The following is a 24082-nucleotide window of genomic DNA, read 5'->3' on the forward strand; positions in this document are numbered from 1 at the left end:
AGGTTGATGCAACCCGTTTCACGAGAGTTCCTGAAACAGAGCGGTTAGCCCGTTCAACTTCCGGAAAGCGTGAGGATATGGCACATGCAAAGTACACATCCTCATCCATGCCGACCGCACGCTATAACGTCGAGGAGGAAAATTCGAATGTGCTTTCCAACAGTAAAATGCTTCCAACGTTAAACGACTCCCTGATATTGAACAAATCTCTAAAAAGAGTTTCTTGATAGAGGGGTGAACAAGAGAGGGAGGTTGAGGAGGAAGAGGTAAAAGAAAAAAAAGAGAGATCGGTAATTCATTTCTAAATAACGCGGAATGATTTTAGGTAGATAAACGAAGGATAGACATGTTTACTCATTGCGTTTGTTAAAATTTCCAAATTGTTTATCTTTGAATATTTCCAGGAGGTTCGCGAAACAAACAACGATATCTGGATTAAGGTTGAAACTTCTTAAGTTCGGGTACACCCCGGAGAACGATTTAGTAGTATAATAGTTTCTCCCTTGTTTAGTGTATGCGTAATACGTAATACGCTTCTCTCCCACACTTTACGTACGAGAGATGGAACTTTGTTTCAAAGTGATAGAGAGAAAGAGACAAACAGAGAAATGAGAGACAGAAAGAGAGAAAGAGAAAGGGAAAGAGAGAGAGAGAAATGTAAGAAAAGCTCTACAGCAGCAGTTCGCGAGTGGATTTCCGAAAGTAGGCTCTCTGAGCTTGGCATTTTGCACCAGCGAACTTTCGCGAAGGTGCGAATGTATATTTTCGCACTTGTGTTCGCCAAGCCGAGAAGCCATGGAAAATTTTCTCTCTCAACTTCTCCTCGTCCTGGCCAAGTCACGTAATAATGTGAGAGAAAGGAAAAGTTTCGAAAAACGAACGCCTCCGTGTTCTAATATTTACATATTCTTTTACATTTCTTAAAGTAAAACCTTTATTACTTTGGATAGAGAAAGGAAAGGGAAAAAATGAGAGAGAGGGAAAGAGAGAAAAAATGAAATGTTAGAACATTTTTGTCGACTTTTTTCGAACATCTTTCTTCGTACTCGAAAATCCTCCAGAAAGTAGGATTCTCTCGATGACCTTGTAACATTGAGATGATCGGGATCCTTCGACGTGCTAGAAAAGCTGTTCGTTAATCTCACGTCTATCGGCATCCTTGACGTCTAATCGATATCCTAGTTCTTCTCGGTGATAAGGGAGAAAAGTACTATTCAGCCATCTTGATGTTTTAATTCAATGGAATTGAAATTTTCTCCGGGAATGGAATATCGTCACGATTCTCTTTCAAATAATCTTTTGAATTCATCCGCGGATACTAATATCTCTTTTTATTCATGCGAAAATCCATGTTCTTTTTTCCATTTTTTTCTTTTTTTCTTTCTTTCTTGCTTTCTTTCTTCCTTTTCTTTTCCTTTTTTCTTTCCCTTTTTTCTTTTTTTCCTTTCTTTCATTTTTGAAAGGTATCGCGAATCGATTCGTACGCAAACGTTTATGGTCAAATTGCTTTGAATATACGTACGTATGATTTACCATGAAATTCCTGATTTTGCATTTTTTAGCGATCACAGTGAAACTTACAATAAATATGCAAAAAGTTGTTTCTTTTTCCTTTCTCTCTGTTTCTTTCTCATTTACAACAAACAAACTCTTATTTATTCATGATTATACTTGCATACGTATGCAAACGCATCGTAAATTCTTTTTTAAATTTGCATGATTATTCACAAAGGTGAATATGCGTTCAGTGATTCGAAAATGTGATTTTATTATATTTGAAAGACTAAATTTATTAGTACATAAAGATTAAGTTGTTAATACATAACATTATTAACAAACTTAATATCTCTTATGTTAATACCGCGTACTAAGTTGAGCTCGAATAACAGTTAAAGATATGACAAATATTACAGGTGAATACTCCGTAAAAAAAAAAATTCGGTAAAATCTAACAAAATAAATTTTCATGCATATTTTAGCATCGATTATGTATGCCAGAATTATGCAAGATGGTGATTCTGGAGATTTCTTTTCATCTAATTCATATAATTTGTACTATCTTTCTTTCTTTTTATATATATATATATATATATATTACATTATGCGAATAATCTTAAATATAGTTATTTTATTATTCATAAAAATATTTCCGTCTACCGAAATGGTAAAACGTTTTAAGAGAGTAGAAAGGAAATTCCTTTCGAGCTATGTTCAACAATTTTTTTCGCAAGCATTGACGATTCCTGTGTACATTCCGCCCACATCTTACGTACGAAAGACGTTAAACGAGACGCGATTTTCGCGTGGGTTTTTCGTTGATCCTTGCCAAAATTTCATTCATACTTTCTCATAAATATCCTCTCATACATACTACCCCGCAACGCTTTCGCATTCGATGAACGGAACATTGCATAACTTTTTAGTTATATATTTTTTCTCTTATGATACGTCATGATTGTTCTAAAATTATGTTTAAATGAATAACCTTCTTCGTGACTTTGAAAATAAAATGTATTACGTACACGATTACCGTAACGCGATTATCTCGCGAAAAAGAAGAACTAACAGAATTTTAAAAATTAATTTATCAAAATCGTATAATAGTAAATTACATAGATTATATCGGTTACTTAATTAAAGTCATTAATTAACGCAGACAATTATCTGATCAATTAAGTACGTTTCTTTTCACGTTAAATGAAAATTGATCCGACTTAAAAACATTTATTAAATAAGAAAGAAATCGGTAAAAAGAGAAGAAATTAAAGAATCTCGAATCGATATTTTACGAGCTTCTTAAGCCCATGCTCATTTGCATTATCCGCTACTTTCATTAACACCGAAACCATCGATTCTTATTCCTGGATTACCGAGGAACATGTACGTGGACCAGATTACGACTTCATAAACACCTTGATAAAGGAACGATCGTGTTATTCTCATACGATCTACAGTCTACAGATGTACACATACATGTATACGTACATATATGCATTTATGTGGTCCCGTACATTTCCTATTATTTTCAAAGGAAAATAGAATGGTCGACTGATATTGTCCGAGGATTATTTTGTCTCGTAATAGATCCAGATGTAAAGAGAATAGAAAGAGAGATAGACAGACGGATAGATAGATAGATAAATAGATAGATAGATAGAAAGAGAGACATAACGTGTTTCCGTATATCTATATTATACATATATAGTATACGTTTATACCCTACTCATCGTTTGGTTCCTAAACGAGGGGAAGATAAAGTGAATCCTAACGATCGGTTCGTCCACGAATAATTCTTGGATAAGCTTGGCGCGTGCAAGGAAGGTGAAGTAACGTTTGCATTTGTACGACCTCATTACGAGATCGCATCTCTAGCACTAAAATCTACGTACCCTTTCTCCTTTCCACCCGTAGAGTATGTTATTGGAGAAGGAAGGATATAAATGTTCACAAATGTTCCATCGAGTTTGAAATTTCTCTTCCTTGGGACAAGCTTCTTCTTAAATCTGTCGAGGAGGATTCACTTTTTCATTGATTCTATTGTAAGATGAATGATGTGGTTTTACGAACTGGGTCAAACTTCGTTGATCGGTCAGTCTTGATAAAGAAGCTTCTTCGTTTCTTTCTTACTTTTTTCTCCCCCCTTTTTTTTTTTTACTAAAAAAGCTCGACCATGAGTTAGAAAAGTTAATATAAAATACTTGTATTTTTTATCGACGAAGAAAAAAATCGTATCTCGGATTTTAATTTTTACAGATATATTTGATTGCATGAGTTTCACTCGTACATATTATATCCATGCATTAAAATGTATTTAAAATGTATTTAAAAATATACTTAATCGTAAAACATAAAAAGTTAATTTAACGTATGTAAACAGAAATATTTATTTTACGAAGAAAATATGAATTTCTAAAGAGAGAAAAAGAAAGAAAAGGAAGAAAGGAAAAGAGAATTCTTTTTATTTTATTTTCATATAAATAAATTTGATTAACAAGTAATTGCGTTGATATATACTCATAGATTGTATTAGTAAAATACGTAACGAAGTGTATATTTTTTATCAACGATGAAAGAATTAAATCCCCAATTCAATTCATAAAGAGATTTGTTTTTCTGTTTTATATAAAAATACATCTGATTTATAAAGATTTTATTTCGATCTATACATATACATTAGAATCACACATACATATGTATTTGTTCGACGTGCTTACAGAAAATTCTATTCTTCTTTTTACTCGCGCTGACTTTGTAGAAATTAATGTTCGCTCCGGCGCACACGTCTACCGACCGAAGAATGGTCGATCGTCCATGCCCTTATCGAAAAAGATTTCCTTTAGCAAAAGCTCGATCCGTTGAAAGTAAAAAAGAAGAGGATAGTAAGTAAAGGTTAGCGTTAAGTGTATCCAGGATAACAAGATAGATACAGGATTAAAAGTCGAAAAAACGAGAAAAACTCGAAATAATAATCGAGTTTCTTTCAATATTACCCCTTTTGTCTTTTCTTTTAAAGAGCGTTAATAAACGAGAGATATTGTCGAGTTTAATAACTTGATAGTAGAAAGTTTTTTATCTCAGTGACTTCGTACAATATCGTACGTAAGATATATATTTTATATCAACACACATAAAATATATACGTATGTATGTTCCTCGTGTACACACAAATAGATATTACGATAAAAGAAGAGGCAGTAAATCGCGAATCTTGTCGTTCTTTCCAACGGCATATTTCTTTTTTCGACCAATAAATTTCGTGGCTATTCGAGTATTATTAAACGTGACCATATATTCTATTTAATCCAAGATGTAATCTTTCAATTTAACGAGCTTAATTTCGGTTAAAAAAGAAAGTCCAGGAAAAGGTATTCCTTTGGATCAAGCAACATGGCGAAATAAAATATGCCTCTGAGTAAACAGAGAAAAAGAGATAAAGAAAAGGAAATTAAGGATTTTCTTTAAATAGGATCTTTTAATGATCGTTAAAGTGGATCCTGAAGAAAAAATATAGTAGAAAATGTACATATCCTCTCTCTCTCTTACACACACACACACACACACACACACATGTTCAGTAAAAAGAGCGACGAAAAAGCAAGGCAAAGAACGACGTGACGTGTCCGACGAACAATTTGGCTAGAATCCAAACCGAGCTGCTCCGAGGCTAACGACATTAGAATATTTGTCGAGTAAGTCGTGTGCCGGTAAAACACATTCGTATTCCTCGAGGGCGAGGTCGAATATCGGTTTGACTCTTCTCTGTTCCTACCGAAACTTTACTTTTTATTTTCAGTAAAAAAAAAGAAAAGAAAAAGCAAATAAAAACGAGAAAAAAGGGAGTGTAAGTAATGAGAGAAAGCTTAGTTTTATTGTCGGCTACGTTCGTTACTCTAAATAAAGCAAACCTACCAAGCGTTAGTCTCTCGAGCTTTAACGATGTTCATTTTTCACGATTTTCGAAGAAAATCTTTCGAAAGAATCGAAGTATCAACTTGCTTGATCGTAGAAAATATTTCATTGAAATTTTTATTCCAAACAATATTTACGAAGTTTCCACACTTTATTTATCGTGTTAATTAAGATATCCAACGACATAAGATCAATTTTTTTAATTCTCACGAAGCTTAAAAATTGTTCTCGATAAGTTTTACGTTCGTAATATCGAAACAAGTGAAAAGTGAGACACATATCTCTTCTATTCAATAAACGTTTCCATTATTTTCACACAGCTGACGAGGGTATGTTGCTGAAGCTGGACTTTCGGGACGAATTCAAGCTCGAGGATAGTCCCGAATGTCGTTTCGATTCTCTTGAGGTCCGTGACGGCAAGCACGGATATTCGAACCTTCTAGGAAAGTTCTGCGGCTCGAATTTCCCGCCTGAGATCTCTTCGAAGACAAGATACCTCTGGCTACGTTTCCACAGCGACGAGAATATCGAGGGCAAAGGATTCAAGGCCGTCTGGAGTATGATACCCAGACCAACTTATCGTAAGTCTATTCTAGTGGAATCGACTTCCCTTTCAACCTCGTCTTCCAAACCTTTCAAATTTCATCGTAACATCCACAATTCCTTTTATGACTATCATTTAAAATCACCATACGTCGATATCTCAAAAATTTACTTTATCTTACGTAAATGTATATATTTATGTATGTAAGTACTTACATGAATCTCATGTTAATACAATCTGCTTTCGTTCCTATTTTTCTATATCGATTCTCTATTACCGATATTACGAAACATCGTGCACGAATATAAAGATAAGTGCATACTCACTTTTATATTCGAATTTTTACTTTCTTCGAGAAACAACGTATTCTCTTAGGATATAATTAAGAAAATAAATCTGTTTCATTTGACACTGTTAAAAGAATATCTTTCGTTTAATAGGCGATCCTTTAATGTATTTCATAAAATCACCGACGTATCTATTCAATGGATAAAGACAATCGAGATCTTCCCGAAGCTAGAGTGTTTCGATCGTAACGATTATAAACGATTAATGCGAATGGAGAATGGCATAGTAGCGAATACATTCGGTAGCTTCCTCGCGTGGCTCGTAGACCCCGAAAATTAGGAGACACTTCGGGAATGGATGGTCGAGCGAGCCGCGCCGAACCATAGCAGCTAAGAGAGAGAGAGAGAGAGAGAGGGAGAGAAAGGAAGAGGGAGAAGGAGAGAGAGAGAGTGCCGTTCGTACCTACAGTCAGAATTAATTCATACTCATCGGAAGGAACCGAGAATGGGACTATGAATACGTGGAATACAAGCGTGTTACTACTATCACCATTCTGGTATACCATTCTGGCCTTTGTCGAGAATTATCAGGTAGAACGCGTTATCACTAAAGACGGACAGTGGAACGCACGATTGTTTGAACTTCCAAAGCGTATTCCATCCCCTTGGACCGAATACCTTCGAACTAATTGTTATACGAAAGTTTCTATCGTGTGATTTTTGTAACATTTTTTTATAATTTTTTATTTAACTATATAAAAACATCAATGTTCCTTTAAGTAATATCTATTGAATAGGTTTCACTGATTTAACAAAATTGTAATTTCGTTAATCGTACAACGAGCTTTGTAGTTTGATAAAAAGTTAATTTCTCGTAAAAGTATGGAAAAAATAAAACTAAGTCCATCTTCGGAATTACCGTATAAATCGTTTTTAACTAACAAGCAAAAGAAAATAAGAAGCATCGACGAAAAACGACGTAGGAAAAAGTTTAAAAGGAAGATCGAACGATGTCTGATTCGAATCGTATTTGAAACTTTTCTCATAATTTCGAGAAGAAGATTCGTGAATATATAGGAACAGAGACACGACTAGGATACTTTTCGTAAGTAGTCGTCAAATCTGACGCATTGATACGTACGTACATACATAGATAGATACATATATATAAGATATTCTTTCATCGAACATTCCTTATCATCCCTTTTTATCATAAAAGTCGAGTAAAAGGATACATAACATGCAAGATATTTTCGATCGCTCGGATCTTTTCAAGAATATACTTCCATTATTCGAATAAATGCACATACATTTATAACGGACAAAACGGAACAAACTTCTTTCTTCTTATAACTTCCGGTAGAGCCTTTCCATTAGTGAAACTTAATAATTCGAGTCTACAAAACGAAGAGGAAAAAAGTACGATTTTTTATCCGTCCATACGAAAATAACTTGTGAGATTTTTATTAACGAAATACCTCAATATTTTCTTTCTTTTACGAAGGAAAAAAAATTTTGTAATAGTTTGAAATCGAGCCTAGGGAAAGTATAGAACTGTAATAGGTGTGGTTCACAGCCGGAGTCCCACCAGAGATAGAACCATGCATAGTTAACGTGACTGGTGACGAAGCTATTATCAGCCATAATGACGTAGAGGACAAGAAAAAAGTAGCCGAGAAGGAGGGCATACCTTTGGACTGCATGTGGGTGATAAGAGTTAAGGAAGGATGGAAGGTAACGTATTTCTTAATTTTCTTTATATTATAATATTTACAAGATGATAAAAAGTATTAGATTTTTCTATTCATTAAAATGTCACGTTGATAATATTAGAATCTAATTTCTTCTTTCGTTTTATGTAATACTAAAAACTTTCTTAACTATCTACTCTTTGTTTCTTTTTTTCTTTTTTCTATTCCCTTTTCATTTCGTTTTTTCGCATTTTCTTGATTGGTAGAGACCCGTTAACTCTTAAAATAAATGTCTGGAAAAATAGAAAGCCATGTCTAACGAACCGAGTAATATACTTAATTACTTGAAAAAGTCTCTCGAATTAGTATCTGCGTTTAAAAGGAAAAATAAAAAAAATGTTTCTATATTTTATCTATTATTCTAAATACCGTTGTAACCATGAATTATTCTTTTCTTCGAAAAATAACGAAATTGCATTACGTTACAGATACAACTGGCATTCCCGGACTCGAGTCATTTCAAATTGCAGAGGCCAAACGAGTGCGAAGCCAATTTTCTCGACGTTTTCGAAGAGAAAACGGATCTTCGTTCACGATTGAAAAATTTTTGCGGTAGCATCGCCGATACGGTCATAGTGAAATCGAACTTAGCATATGTCCGTTATTACGCTGAGCCTAAAGCTCTGAATAGCACCTTTGAAGGCGTGATGACTGCTATCAGGGACAAAGAAGCTGGTGAGACAAGTGAGTTTGAAAGAGTATAGAAATTATTCATTAATATTTTAAACTCTATTGAATTTTCCTACACGATGATAAATCAAATTCGTAAGCTATTCTATTACTATATATATTTTTTAAATATCTATACACATAAAGGAGAGTTTCCAAATATGTTACTAGTTTTTAAAATTATAGAATGTCTTAAATTATACATGTTTATTTTATATACGTGTAGTATATATTATATCGATTATGACGTATTGTCATTAAAGTCCATTACCATTTATCCATAACAGTGACAATTTGATATTATATGACTATTCATATATATCAGATATAGAAGATAACATGAAAAACATGTAAGATAATATAAGATTCGATTATTCCAGCATGAAAGAGAAAAGAAAATACAATTAAGCGCGTTAATCTGCCATTTTTTGAACACTATGAAAAAATTTATTTTGCAAATAAGAAATATAAAGTAAAATATCTTAAGCGACATTATTTTGGCAACTCTTCCTTATAGTTATATAAATAAAATAAACACAATTAATTTTTTCTTTTATTTTTTTTCTCTATTATACCTCAGTGAAATGATAATTTCAATGAGACTGAGTAGTACAATCATTATTAACTAAGTTAATTAATTATACAAATTATTTGCAAAATAGTAATATCAACTAGTTTAAATGAGAATAGTGCAGGATAACATCTATTTTATCTGCTAATGAAAGAGAGAAAGTTGATTCTGTAATGTTTATTGAATTTCTACGGCATGCATGTGTGTATGTATATATATATATATATATATATATATATATATATATATATATATACACATCCGAGTTATATATTCATGATTTGCTTAATACGTTGAAATTTATGCGGTTAATGAGCTGATCTTTATTAACTTACGACAAAGTTTAATATATCTCACATCAATTTAACAGGAATTTGATGATAAAGGGATATCGTGCATAATCGAACTAATGATAATAAACGCTTGACGTTACTATGTAAAGCGTTAATTAAATTTAATTTATTAGTAACGAAACATGATAACATAGAGTTGGAATCTCTCTCTCTCTCTCTCTCTCTCTCTCTCTCTCTCTCTCTCTCCCCCTTTCTCTCTAGCAATTTACGTCACAACGTTGTTAAAATTTAAAGAATGAATGAAATATGAGAAGTGAGAAGACAGACAGAGAGAGAAACCAGCTAATAAAAAGAATAGTTACAGCTGATTTTTTAATGATGATAAGGAAATCGGTTCTCACATTTATTAATTCTTTTTTCACGGAAAAGCTTCGTTTGTTCTTTCTTTCTTTGTTGTTTTCGTATTTTAGAAGCAACGCAGACTCTTTCAACGTTAAAATTAATTAAATTCAACGCTCGCGTGACTCGTTCGGACATATTCGTTTTTGTTCTCGCAAATGAAAACACACACGCTCGACTCTAATGAAAGTCGTGAAATTAGCGTGGATACTGCTTCTTTTTTACATTAAGAAAATTGTGAAGGTAATCCTATTGCACAATTTTTCAAAGATCATTCACTGTCAATCGTAAATGTTATCGGTAAAATAACAATAAAGACGAAAAATCATTTTTTATTGATCACATTGATTCTAAAAATATTATTCGTAGTTTTTTCTTTCACTGGAAATCAATAGACAATATTTTATTACAAAGAAAGAATAAATTTTACGCAATAATATGTACAACAGTTTGTTGTTCGTAACGTTTGTTATTTTTTCCGATAATAGAATAGTATAATATGCTGAATATATATTTTGTATTTACTTATTATCAAAACCTTGCCAGTTCGATAAATTTTGACCAAATTAATTGAATTTTTAATTTGAATATACGTACATGTATGCATTAAATATGTATATTTATTAGCTGTTTAAAGTAGTACTTTGTATTAAAAAAAAAAAAGAAGAAAAACTATAAAAACATTAAAAAATGTATATTTTACAATATAAATACGAGCGAATTTTAATTCAATACTCTTATCATCCGTATGAAAGATTTAAAATCGATACACGTATTCTATAATAGCTACCTTTATTTTATAATTGTATAAACGTGTTGCTTAAGCGACGATAATCATTCGATAAAGGCCAACGAATATAGAGAATTATACCTCGTAAATCCGTCGTGAATCATAAATGAGGTAAGCCAAGCAAATTCGCAATTACGTGTGCTGAATTCGCGTTAGATATCGAAGAGAAATCCTTGAGTTTCGACGATCAAACCTTGATACCGATCCTGATATCTCGCGCGAGAGCATAGAATATTAAACGTTTAAAGGTACGTGTCAAGTTATATCCTCGAGGATTACACGACTGAATTAATTCAACAAATGTTTCTCTTCTTTTCATCACAAAAGGGACGATTAATAAAACAAAATTTTATTAAAAAGAAATGAAAGAAAAGAAGAAACTATACATAAAGTTTTCACTCTCGTGAATCGAAAGTTCACATTTTTTATTTACGACTGAGACATATATTTCCTTTTTTCCTTTCTCTCTTTCTTTTTTCTCTCTATCTCTATCCATCTATCTTTATCTCATACACAATCATTCGAAATGTCGCAAAAGTTTCAAAGGAGTCTTTTAAATTTCACAGCATGCAGAAGCGGAGAGTACGACTGCGAGGACGCGACCTGCATCGCCTCTAGATTACAGTGCAACGGAAGGATCAACTGCCGCTTTCGGTGGGACGAAGATGAGTCGACATGCGACGTGAGTGGTGACTCTCTCTCTATCCGAGAAGAAAATCCAATAACCGACTTTCTATGATCGCACTAGTAGGGTGCTTTCCAATTCTCAACTTCGAAAATCGTCGCATCCCATCTTTTCCCTCTTCCTGTCGAATTGCGTTATTTTCAAGCTCTTTCTCTCTCTTTCTTTTTCTCTCTCTCTTCTCCTCTTTTTCTCTCTCTCTCTCTCGTTTTCTAGAGAGAAAAGTTAATCCGCTTCTGCGAAAAATAACTGAGGAAAAAAAAGAAAGAAGAAAAAAGGATGAAAAGAAAAAGAAAATAAAAAGAACGAAAATAAATCCTCGACTTCGCTAGGACACGATCGTAAAAGAAAAATTACGCGTGTAAGTCTAAACCTCGTAATTCCAAGGCTTTTCGCTCTATGTTCGCGAAAAGCAGCAAAGTTGACTATCGTAAGCGGTTTTATCTTTGATATAGGTACCTACCTACCTATTATACGAATTTCCGAGGTAATCGTACGCGTTAATTATAAAGCATCATCGAAATTTCTCTAAAGGATTCCCTTTATGGTCTAGGTAAGTACAAGTACCGTCGACCTATACATATCGATCTTCAAACTCGATTTTCAACAGGCTCTCTATTGAATAAAACCTAGAGATAAAGTTCAATACATAAATTTTCCATTCGAATTCATTTCTATTTAACTAATACAAATGATCGAGTCCAAATTCACAAATTTCTCTACGGTAGTTGTTTTACGGCTAAACTGTTTTATCGGATTTTAAAAGAAAACAAATAATGTGAAATGTCTTTTTAAAGATCTCGTCTTTTCAAAATAGATATTAGAAATAATTACTCCGAGAAACTTCAAGAATACCAAATACCATAACTACTTCCTAGATATGAAGTCCCATGAGAATGATGCGTTACCAGACTTAATCGTCTTTTGTCTCATTTCTACTTATTCTGTCCTTCTTCAAATCTAATTAATTTATTCGAGGGAAGTTTTGCTTCCAGCTACCTTATCTCTTTCTCTCTCTCTCTCTCTCTCTCTCTCTCTCTCTTTCACTGTACCTATCTATCTATCTATCTTTCTCCGTCTCCATCTTTATCTTTACAACGTAGCCGTGGTTCCTCCCACTCTGTTCGACCTCTTCTATCCTTCTCCATCTCGTACTGCTCATTCTCCTTTCCAGGAAGCTTTTGGAAAATTCGAACGTGTACCGTCGGTTAGATAGGTGGGTGTTTCCGCTTCCGGAACGCACAATACCATGCGCTTTTGGCAAAGTACCAAGAACAGATCCTGTAGAAAGGACTCAATGGCACCGACGGGATATTAATCTATCGTCGACGAATGACCATAGCTTTCTATCTTTCTTCTTCTCTTCTTCTCCTTCTCTCTTGAAATAGGTGTTGACCAAAGATATGTTTCACAAATATTTTTAGGATTTTGTAAACATATATATATATATATCACACACACACATATATATATATATCACTCTCTCTTCTAATTATCGCGTAACAATTCGAGCTTGTTACTATTCTTTAAAGAAATTTACGAAAATTTAGTAATTAAAAACCTATTTTATTTTAATCTTCTTTCTTTCGTATTAATTCTTCTGGATCATCGATTGAATATATAAATTGTATGAAATATTATGTTCGATGCACAAATGAAAATTATCATTTTGACGAAGAGGAATGGAAAGATTTGAAAATTATTTTCTTTTTCTTTACTCTTTTCTTCTGTTTTTTACTATTCTGGATAAACTAAGCAACTAAACCCTTAATCGTTCTTTAATAACCCCATATCCATTTATCTGTTTATTCATTCGAGAGATGAAATCTCAAAGAGAGACAAGCTTGAAAATGTGCGATAATCGAGTTTCTGTGAGTAGGTTCGCTAAATCGAAAGTTTACCTTTTACGGGAATCGTTCTCTACTCCATCCTTTTTCAAGGATTTCACAAAGTGAAACGGACAGACGGTAACAGAACGATATGATGTCTATTCTTCTCGTTTCAACCAGTGATCATAACTATGAAAGTTATAATAATACAACGTTGGAAAATGATCCGCATTAATCCTATTATAAAACGAACGTTCGGTTCGCCACACTGTGTCAGAAATTTTCTACTTTTACAAAGAGAATTTCTCCATGGAGACCGAGCCTTCCGGAGTGTTATAAAACGAATTTTCCCAAGGAAAAAGAGTATCGAGCGAATTCTCGGTTATTGCGCACGCAGAACCGACGAAAATTTGTCCATCGATCGTGTACGCACGTGTTCCTACAAAACGAAAAATGGAAAAAATTACAAAATTCCACGAAACGATTAGCGAACGAGTAGAAACCGCAAAATTCGCGAGAACTTGGCAAGCATGCAAATGGCGACAATTTGCTTTCTCTCTCTCTTTCTCTCTTTCTTTCTCTCTCTCTCTCTCTCTCTCTTTGTCCATCTATCTCTTTTTTCCTATTTCGTATTATCTTTTAACATTATCTTCGATTAATGACATAGTAATTGTGATTTATTGTTCATGAAATGTGAGCTATTCGCATATTCGTTAGATTATAAAAAAGAAGAAAAAGTGTTTATCTGCTCCATATCCCTTTCTCTTTCTCTCTCTTTTTATCTATTTATCTTTTTCTCTGTCTCTCTCTTTCTTTACGCGTTCACGAGTACATCTCTCGACCGCAGTAAACCAAGAAAAGATTGTATGACACAATAACGGTCCTCCGTTTCGCGTGGAAACGCGAACATGAAATTGCTCGTACAGAGGAATACGTGCAGAAGCATGACGAAATCGCGATCTATAAGCTGGGACACACACTATACTACCATCCAATTTTATTCTGGATGTAATAGAAAGTAGCACTACGAAAGGGGAGAGAGGAACAGAGTGCTGGTGGAAGGTCGGTTCACAAAAATCATAATGGAAATCATGTACATATACCTATGTATGCATGTTGAAAGAAGCTAGTTTTGGATTATTCAAAATCACTTCGTAAATTTCGACATGGTAAATGCGCCATAATAATTATTAAAAAAATAAAAAAAGATAAAAAAAAAAGAAAATTACGAAAGCACAATAAAAGCTCGTATCTAAATAATGCACTTGCGGGGTATGAAATGAATGACGTGCGTAAATATGTAATAATCATAAGTAATACGTATTTTCTAATTCTTCTTTTTCTTTTTTTTTTATTTCTTTCTTTTCTTTTCTTTAATTCCGCATTTGAAAAGAGATAAGCCATTGTACGAGAACGAGTAATTACCTGAACACATGTGATCGTCCTAAATAATACGTTTCTTTTTTCTTTCTTCTTTTCTTCTTCTTTTTATTTTTGTTTGTCCTTGTTTCTTCCTATTCTCTTTTCTTTTTTAATCGAAATTACGAAAAATAGAAAACACGTGTGATATTTGTATAGTTAGACGAATAATCGTATTAAAAGTAAAGAGATTTAACTTTCCAATTCCGTCGTAATTAATACGATGGGGAATTGATTTAACTCTTCGACTTATAACCGCGATGCAATTTCGCGAACGAATTTCACGCTAATTCCCTGAACGTGTTACTCTACGAAATGGATGTTAGGGGGAAGGAAATGAAGTATTGCAAGGGGATGTGGGGAAGGAAGGAAAAGAGACTCTATAGGTACATGATATTTAAGGTGACTCAAGATAACTGCTAATTCGATTAATATGTGACAAAATTTGCACATGTCATGCGTGTTTACATACTCTCGTTTAAAGCTATGAGGTCGATTAGATAAAAATGTTTTATCTTTTTTTTCTTTTCTTTGTTCTTTTTTATAATCAAGCACAAAATATTTTAGAATAAATTTTAAAGAGATCGTGTCGACAGTTATGAGTTCAGAACGACTAGCGAAATGGTCGAAAATACAAAAGCTAAAAACTATGAAACCATTGGGCAAGCTGTCCAATCGTTGCTATGAAAGTTGGACGTCAACTTTCATACCAACAAGAGACTTGAAAATCATAAATAACAGGACACAGTTCTGTAAGCTGCAAAAAAGTGAAAGAAGAAGAAGAAATAAATAAATTTTAATTTATACTTTCCATCTCAATTTTATTACGCGAAAACTTAATAATCTCGAAAGTCGATTATTCGTGTTGACGAAACAAATTTATTGTATATTTTTTTATATTTACTTATTTTTCTTTTTCGTTCTTCTCGTTATTCATTTCGTCAACAGAATTTCTTTTCAAACGTCGACATTTACGCGACAAGAAAACACTTTAGTATCTAAAAAGATACTACTACTTACACATGCTTCCTTCCAATATCCTTTTTTCCTTTTTAGTCCTTTTTCGTTGTTCTTCCGTCCTCTATCTGTAATTACTTCCTTGCGGCGGAAAGCTTTCTTTTGTATACGGAGTAACAATAATTTCCTTTTTTACTACGACTTTCCTTCTCTTCCTGACTACTTCGAAACAAGAAAAAAAGAAAAGAAAAAAGAAGGAAAAGAATAGAGAAGAAAAAAGGAAGAACGAGATAAAGGAAGAAACACGAAAAGAAAAGGAACAAAAGGAATGCTGATTTACGATAAGAAATGAATACGAGACGATCTGATAGTCAATTGAGATTAGTTTGGATCTTGCAATTGTACATATGTATATGTATATATATATATATATATGTATATACATATAATATATATTACACAGAATACACACATATAATGTATATGCGTCAAGTAGAATGATCAAAGATATTATTCGACCGACAGGTTGGATAAGAGCACGTAATACGAGTCGCGTCTATGCTCGTCATGTCATCGCCTACTTTTCTTTTCCTCTCTTTGATAAAAGTGCTCCAAAAGCCATTCTCGATGCTCCTACGCCACGTGTCATGTTAGATCGTTCATGACAGCGAGTAAATATTTCACGCAACTATTCCTCTACACTTTAAGGGTGTCATTCTTTTCTTCCTCAGCAACAATGAGAAACAGGGTGAATTTTACGATTGAGAGGGAAAAGATCTTTTCTTCGAAGTAATTGTTTTAAGATCACTATTATTATATAAAAAGTATAAACGTAAAAGACAAGAATAATGAATATTTTATTCTTCCGCTGCTATTCTTCTATTTATTTATTTTTTTCTCTTTTTTTCAATTGTTCTTTATGATTTCAGCAATTTAATTTTTTAAAAAACGCAAGAGTCATTGTGAAATTTTTAATTACAATTTATATATTTTCGACTATCATCATATAATTAAATAAACATATAAAAATAATTTAATGACTGGAAACAAAAGATTGTTCATCATTGCAATCATTTAAAGATTATGTTGTTATGTTGTTTTGGAAAGAATGAGATGAAGACTAAAGTTTTTCTCTTTTTTTTACCTATTGTTATCTATTGTCAGTCAAATAATTTCATAATATATAAAACGAAATATTTCCACGTTTGACGAAAGTTTTCCATAACATTTCGATAAAATCGATTTAGTTATTATATCGATTTTTACTGTTTATAACAAGAAAAGCACCATTTCGAAAATTGTCGTACGATCAATCTAACATTCTAAGTATCTTTTCGCTATAATAGACAAATCGTATGTAAAATAATTTTTCATTCGATTCCATTCATTTGTTGCTATAATCGAAAAATACAATTAGAAACGAATAACATTACTCGTGGAAAACCTTCAACGGAATAGAATAGTTCTATTGTTATCAAAACTCGTAAAATATAATATATTATTTATTACAATATAGTGATCTCGTAAGACAATATTAGTATTCGCGATTATCTAAAAAGAAGAACGAAATTCCATGATAAGATGTAAGAACATAAAATCAAGGAACATATATCCTTCGAAATATTTCCATACGTTTAGTCATTTACATTTGGAGTATCTAAAGATCAAATAGATCGTTTCTCCTTTCAAGATTTTGCCAGACGTAGCACCTCCTGACAACAACGTGTTTCCTCGCAAACGTTTCATCACGCCTTCTATGGCTTTTGGAAATTCGTGAAATTGGAGTGTTTCAAGTGAAATTCGTTGAGTGGAATGTTTGTTTTGCGTAATCGTGATTGTTCGTCGTCTCGAAGAAGGATTTTCGAGAAGACTGATACCGAAAAGGTAACAGAGAGAGAGAGAGAAAGGAAGAGATGAATAAATCGTTAAAATGAAAAAGAGAGAAGTGAATAAATTGTTGAAATGAAAGATAGGTAGATAGATAGATTAATAGATAGATAAATTGATAGATAGATAGAGAAATAGAGAAAGAGAGAGAGAGAGAGAGAAACAAGAAAGGGTGAAAAGAGAGAAGTGAAGTGAAACGAATGATAATTAGCGTGCCATCGTATACGTCTCATCTTCTTATTAACGCCCATCGTTGTTCCAGCCAATCTCCTTTTTAGACTTTAAGGAAGTCTCCCTTTCGTAACTTGATTAGATACGCTTGTAATTAGAACGTCCTTGTAATTAAGATAGCGCTAGTAAAATCAATTACCTACTTTCGAAAACGATACTCGCTCGGAATTATATAAAAATTTATAATTTCTCTAATAATTAACTATGTTTTAGAACAAATTTTAAATTGTTCGTATTAATTTTAATAGATCGTTGATCGAAAATCGTATAATCGTTTGTTTTTTTTCTTTTTTTTTTCACTTGCAGCAAAAGAAATCGAGTATCATCGACTCTCAGCACATCGTCATTATTCTTGTTGTTTTCTCCCTCATCGTCTTTGGCATGAGCTTCGCGTTCTTCTTCAATTGCGTGCGGAAGCTTATTCGTGATCATCGAATCATTCAGGTTAGTAGAAATTGATTTTTATTAAAAAAAAAAGAAAAAAGAAAGAAAGACAGAAAAAAAATGTAAACTAAATGAACTTTCTACGAAAGTTATCGGCCTTTTATCGACTTTAACTCACGAATTGTGAGTCATGTCGCGTCGCGTTCAACATCGTATCTTCGGGATTTCAATTACGCAATACACGTAGCAGCATTTCGTTCGATTCTCGCCTCGATCGACTCACGTATCCATGAGTAGAGACGTGCCTAACATTCGGCCATTTTCGAGGAAAAAAAAGAGAAAAAAAAAGATATATAGGTAACAACGTTTATTAAAAAGCACTCGATGGAATTTTGAAATGTTTTAAAAATGAAACTAAACGAAAAATAACAATTGATATTGTATGGTATAAACGTTCTGGCAACATGCAAAATTAATTTTCTGAGAAGGAAACTCAGGAAAATAGATATATGCTCGTTCAGTAATTTATTCCTTGGTTATCGATTAACCAGTACTAATATTATATAACGCGAATGAATATATAAGGATCGATATGGAAATGAAAAGACAACAAACTAACAGGAATAGTGTACATTCTATAAGATACATTGCACTATCGTATTAAAAAATAAGAATAGATAAACATAGGTTACTCTCTACTTAAAAGTCCATTTTAAAAAAGTAACGAATAAGAAAGATATATTGAAAAGGGTTAAAAATGTTTTCTTTAAAATACAATTAAATCTATTAAGGCAATAGACACGAGACGAGATTAAGTGCTCATCGATGAGAAACTAACTTAACTATTGTCTTTTATCTTTATTCAGGAACACATAAGACAGTCTAGAGAAAATCGATTGGATGAACTAGGTCGTAAATCTACACCGAGGCCTCTCTCAACTTCGAGAACGGACATCAGAGATCGGAGTAGCGAGTCATCTAGCTTGGAAGTGGTACCGAGCAAAGAACTTTTACCACCGAGTACAGTGATAGCAGAAGAGTATACGGTAGCTTATAACAACAAAATCACTTACAACGGACGAGACATGAACGACATACATCAGAGTAACAACGTAAGCAACGCGACTCAAGAACGATTGCAGGAGTCAAACGACGAGCCAGAAATGCGAGATAATTCGTGTCAGACTAGGGAGAGTCTATTCGAACCACGATTATCGGACACCATGGTACAACCGGCGTTCACGACTTTTGGATTTCGGAGTTCGCAAAATGGGACCAATTATCATCGTCATCATCATCATCATCATCACCATCACCCGCAAAGTCCGCAAAAGTCACATCCAAGTCCATCGCTCTCGCATCAAAGCTCTCAACAGTCTTCTCAACAGAGCTCGCATCAGCAGAATAGTTCTCAGTGTTCAGGTTGTAGTCCAGCATCTAGAGGACGAGACGGTAGTATGGGTGTCTGTCCAAAGCACAATCCAATTCCAGCACCGCCAGGTTGGTCGACCCACGAGTTGAGTTATCCTCCTCAACACCAGTCCGGACAATATCAAGAAGTTACGGACTATCCTTCCTATCAGAGATTCCAAAGTCCAAAACCTGGCGGAGAAGGTGGTACCTATCATCAGTCGCCTAAGTTTATCAGACAGAATACTGTAGGTTCCGGTGAAAGATATGGTAGTTCGGTCTACGGTTCTGGTCAAAGTTCCACACAGATTTCTGGTCATGGTTCTAGCAACACAACGTCGAGTACTCAACACTCGACATCGTCCAAGTCCCAGCAACAACAGCAACAACAACAGCAACAACAACAACAACAGCAGGTTCCTAGTGATCCTAGGTATAAAGCCGAAGCTATTATTGAGATCGATCAAAGAAGACCATTCAGCATAGAAAGCACAAAATCAGCCCCAGACGTTATAGCGACGCACTGACGCCGGGGCTATGGGGATTGGGAACCTTACAGGAGACGCCATCCCCGTAAAAACATAGACGACACTCAACAAATTCAACAAGAAACACATAACGAGCGAGTTAAAGTAACTGTGGCTACTCAAAGTTCGTTGGACGATGACACGTCGACCAACTCTACGATGGAACATACATCGTCCTCCTGATCCGTGCATCAAAACGTCGTAGTCGATCCACCTGACTCTTTTATCGACGATAAGAACACCTCGAATAAAACGTCTCTTAGCATTTTACCAATCGAACAAAAAACGTCGCTATTCAATGAACTCGCTCTAACTCGATTATCTCAGAGATTGGACGATTTACCGATCCTAAAACCACCTGGTAACTTCGGAACGCCTGTCTTCAAATGCAAAACGCCTTCCTTATCTTGGCAGCACTGTGGCTGCCCTTCTCATTCTCATTTACCACCTCGAAGATCGACGATCACCTGGAGTGCCTTGAAACGTTGCGGACAGGACGCCTTCTATCGCACTTGGCCTAATAGATCCGCTAAAAGGCTACTGCGACCTCAGAAGAGGACCGTCGGTACTCAGAGTTCCTTCGACGGCGTTAGGTCATCGCTTGGGACACTTCGTTGCGTGTCCAGATCGATCGATATGACGGCGACTACGATGGATCAGGAGATCGGGGTATCTATACCTTTCTAACGATGGATTTACGTGTTCTACTCTTCCTCCTATCGATTATTTCTTAATTTTACTTTTTTTTTCTTTTCTTTTTAACTAATCTTTATTTCTTTCTTCTCTCTCTCTCTCTCTCTCTCTCTCTCTCTCTCCCTCTCTCTCTTTCTTTTTCTTTTTCATTGAATCTTAAGAAGTATGAAATCAAAAATTTGTCGCGTCGTGATTCTCAGGAAGAGTGGACGAACGATCCAATCTGATAATAAACTCTCGAAGCATTTTTAATAACAATTGTCTAAAAAGGCCGTAAAAGTAACAGAAAAAGAGAAAGATTCGCTCTTTTATTCCTACCGCCGAGAAAACATCTTCGACATTCACGTGAAAAATCAAACGATATAAAGATCATGTCCGTGAGTTCTAATTGGCAGTAATTTTCTAACTGTCGTAATAATAAAAGAGTATGTAATCATTAAGAATCACTGCCTTCGATTCCTAGAAAAAATATAAGGACATCTTTTTCGCGAGCATTAATCAAGGATAATGAAAATAGCAGAGGACGGCCTAAATCGTATTTGGAATTCTTTCGTCGCGTAACATATCGAGAGTTATGAGAATTATTAATCGTTTCTCGACGAATTGTCGAGCACCGTAATTGCCTAAAGTTCGAAGGGAAAATTAATATTATAATAATAATTATAATAATTATAATAAATAATAATAAATAATAATAATAATAATAAATAATAATAATAATAATAGTAATAATAATAATAATAATAATAATAATAATAATAATAATAATAGTAATAGTAATAGTAATAATAATAATATTAATATTAATATTAATATGAATAATAATGATAAATGAATAAATAAAAATAAATAATGAAAGAATAAAAACGATAAACGATTATTATGTCTATGTATGTAAAAGACGCGCACACAAACTTATACGATCAAAGTACATATGTATTATATTTGCTACGTACTTACTTACGTACATATGTATTATATATATATATATATATATATATATATATGTATGTATATATGTATGTATGTATGTACGTGAATGTACGATTCGTATAGACAAATCTGTCTTCTCAGTGTTCGATCAACGTTCGACGTTGAAAAGGCCTTAACTCGCTCTCCGAGAGAAGATTCCATCGCCTCGAGCAAGGAAGCAGAGACGATTTCCTTCAAATTGCTTTCCGCCGAGGGTAAGGACTACTCTCAGAAGCGTTTATCTTTCTTGAATGAAAAGTTTCTACATGGGAACCTACGTACATAGATACATAGTATGCGTTTAACGCGTACAAACTATTGTACTTTACGAGTGATATAATGAGGATCGATCAAAATAACAAAATAGATAAAAAAAGAAAAAAAGAAAGGAAGAAAAAAAAACGATCATTTGTCAATGATCAATAACGATCGAAGATGATTCGTGCGTTTATACCTAACGACTATACGATATTAGACGGATATTATTTTTCCACGTAATAAAAATTATCCATCGGTTACCGAGTCGGTCTGCGCACACACGGTGATGATAATCATAGAGAATACTGCATTTATAATTACGTATATATCCTCTTATTAATCTCCTATTTTTCCTATCGACCATTTGCAGTCAGCTTCGTGTAATATCAGAAAATGCATTTTCGATGGACGATAAACGTTATTAATGAGGGATCGTCTAAATGCGAGTACGTTCGATCGATGGATAAATTTTGTTGTTGAAAAACGAACAAATTTTCATTCGAACGGTAGGATCATGTAAATTTATGCGAGCACTCACCCGTTGAAGTAAGAAGAGTTTTGGATTATTCTCGAGATCGATCAAAATGTTCGCATAAATCTCGTCTATACTTATTTCTTTTCTTTTTGGTCTTTTTTTTTCATTTATTTTTTTCATCTTATTTTATTATCTTTCTTTTTTTTTGGAACACGTCCGACGATGTGATATGTACGGCTCATATGTGTGTGCTCATACTGTGCTCCTAGCGATCAAGAGTGTGACTAAATTAGTCAATTAACTGTTTAAAAAAAAAAAATTAAAAATAAAAAAACAAAAAAAGAAAGAAAAAAGTATCAAAAGGACACGAAGCTGCGACTTTAACAAAGTTCTATTATGAAAAAAGGACTATGTTGAAAAATAGATACATAGGGGGCAGTGAAGAGGTACCGATCAATACTTGAAATTCCCGTTTGTGTACAGGTTAACGATTAACAATTTAGGTCTTTAATGTACAGAGTGTACACATTTGTATATAATTTCTCTATAAACACTTTAATAAGCTGATAAGAGTAATAAATATAGTACTTTTAAAGTAAATACAGTTTTATATCTTTTACCCTGTTCTTTCCCAACGATAAACTAATAAATCGTTTTTGATTTGAAAAGATGTTTGTAACTCGTGTGAAAACAAAAAAAAAAGAAGAAAGAGAAGCGAAAGAAAAAATTTTTTGTTGAAAAAAAGATTCGACAAAAATTTCACAGGAAATTAATTAATTCCTTTTCAAGATAATTATATCCGGTTGAATTTGTCAGAATTTAATTCCACCAAATTTTAAAGTAGAACGTGAACAAATACAAGAGATTATTTGCCCAAGAATTTTATCGCAAAATTTATCGAGCATTCTCGAGATAAATTAATATATAGATATCGCGTCTATTGAAATTTCCTTTTAAGAAGAGAAACACGTTTGGAAAAGGGTCTGAGAAATAAAAGGGGAGGAGTGGAAAAAAGAAAGAAAAAAAAGAAAGAGAATAGATCGTTCTGCGGTTTTCTTTGATTTGAGGAATTTTCGTGACGCGAGAGCGAGATCAACGAAATGTGAATAACGAAGACAGATGGGACAAATCGCGCAAAACGCAAGCACGGGACGTTTCTCCTCGAAATTATGGCCTTCACGTTTCTCTCTCAGTCTCTCCTATAACATACACGATTCATAGATGACTATGTACGTATGTGTATGTCTATTACGTATAAGTGTGTACATATATCCCGAAGCTTTATCTCTTCCACATAATATATAATTTATGTATGTACATCGTGGTCTAGCTGGGAAGAGAGTACCGGTATAGTACGGTAAAATGACATTTTTAATGGCGTATCCCATCTCGTTCCATTCCATCAAAAACGTCACTCCCAAATTACGCTTGGCAAGAAAGTACCGACTCGGGGAAAATCGAATGTTACGACGGTAATTTAGTGAGCTACCCACTATTCCCTTCTCCCTTCTCCTTCTACTAACTCATTCATTTTTTGCCTCTTCTTTCATTTGCATTAGTGACTTTTGACGTGTGTACATACATGAAAATTTCACCCATGGAAAATGCTCCTCTCCACGATAGAATATAAAAAACGGACCCATTT

The 24082-nt window shown here is 33.8% G+C and overlaps 1 protein-coding gene across 3 annotated transcripts in view; it reads left to right on the top strand.

Moving 5' to 3' along the window:
• LOC127063365 (uncharacterized) overlaps positions 1–23046 on the top strand; it is a 107711-nt gene extending 84665 nt beyond the window's left edge. For 2 of the 3 annotated variants that reach the window (XM_050993087.1, XM_050993086.1), the window contains 6 exons: positions 5730–5990; positions 7817–7974; positions 8420–8675; positions 11280–11395; positions 18025–18162; positions 18969–23045. In XM_050993087.1, the coding sequence (XP_050849044.1) occupies positions 5730–5990; positions 7817–7974; positions 8420–8675; positions 11280–11395; positions 18025–18162; positions 18969–20039 (2000 nt within the window). In that variant the 3' untranslated portion in view covers positions 20040–23045. Of the gene's footprint in view, positions 1–5729; positions 5991–7816; positions 7975–8419; positions 8676–11279; positions 11396–18024; positions 18163–18968 lie in introns of all 3 variants that reach the window. The other variant, XM_050993085.1, reaches the window with a different exon arrangement.
• The last annotated feature ends 1036 nt before the right edge of the window (positions 23047–24082 follow it).

Source organism: Vespula vulgaris, chromosome 4 (assembly GCF_905475345.1).
Source record: "Vespula vulgaris chromosome 4, iyVesVulg1.1, whole genome shotgun sequence".
Lineage (NCBI taxonomy): Eukaryota > Metazoa > Arthropoda > Insecta > Hymenoptera > Vespidae > Vespula > Vespula vulgaris.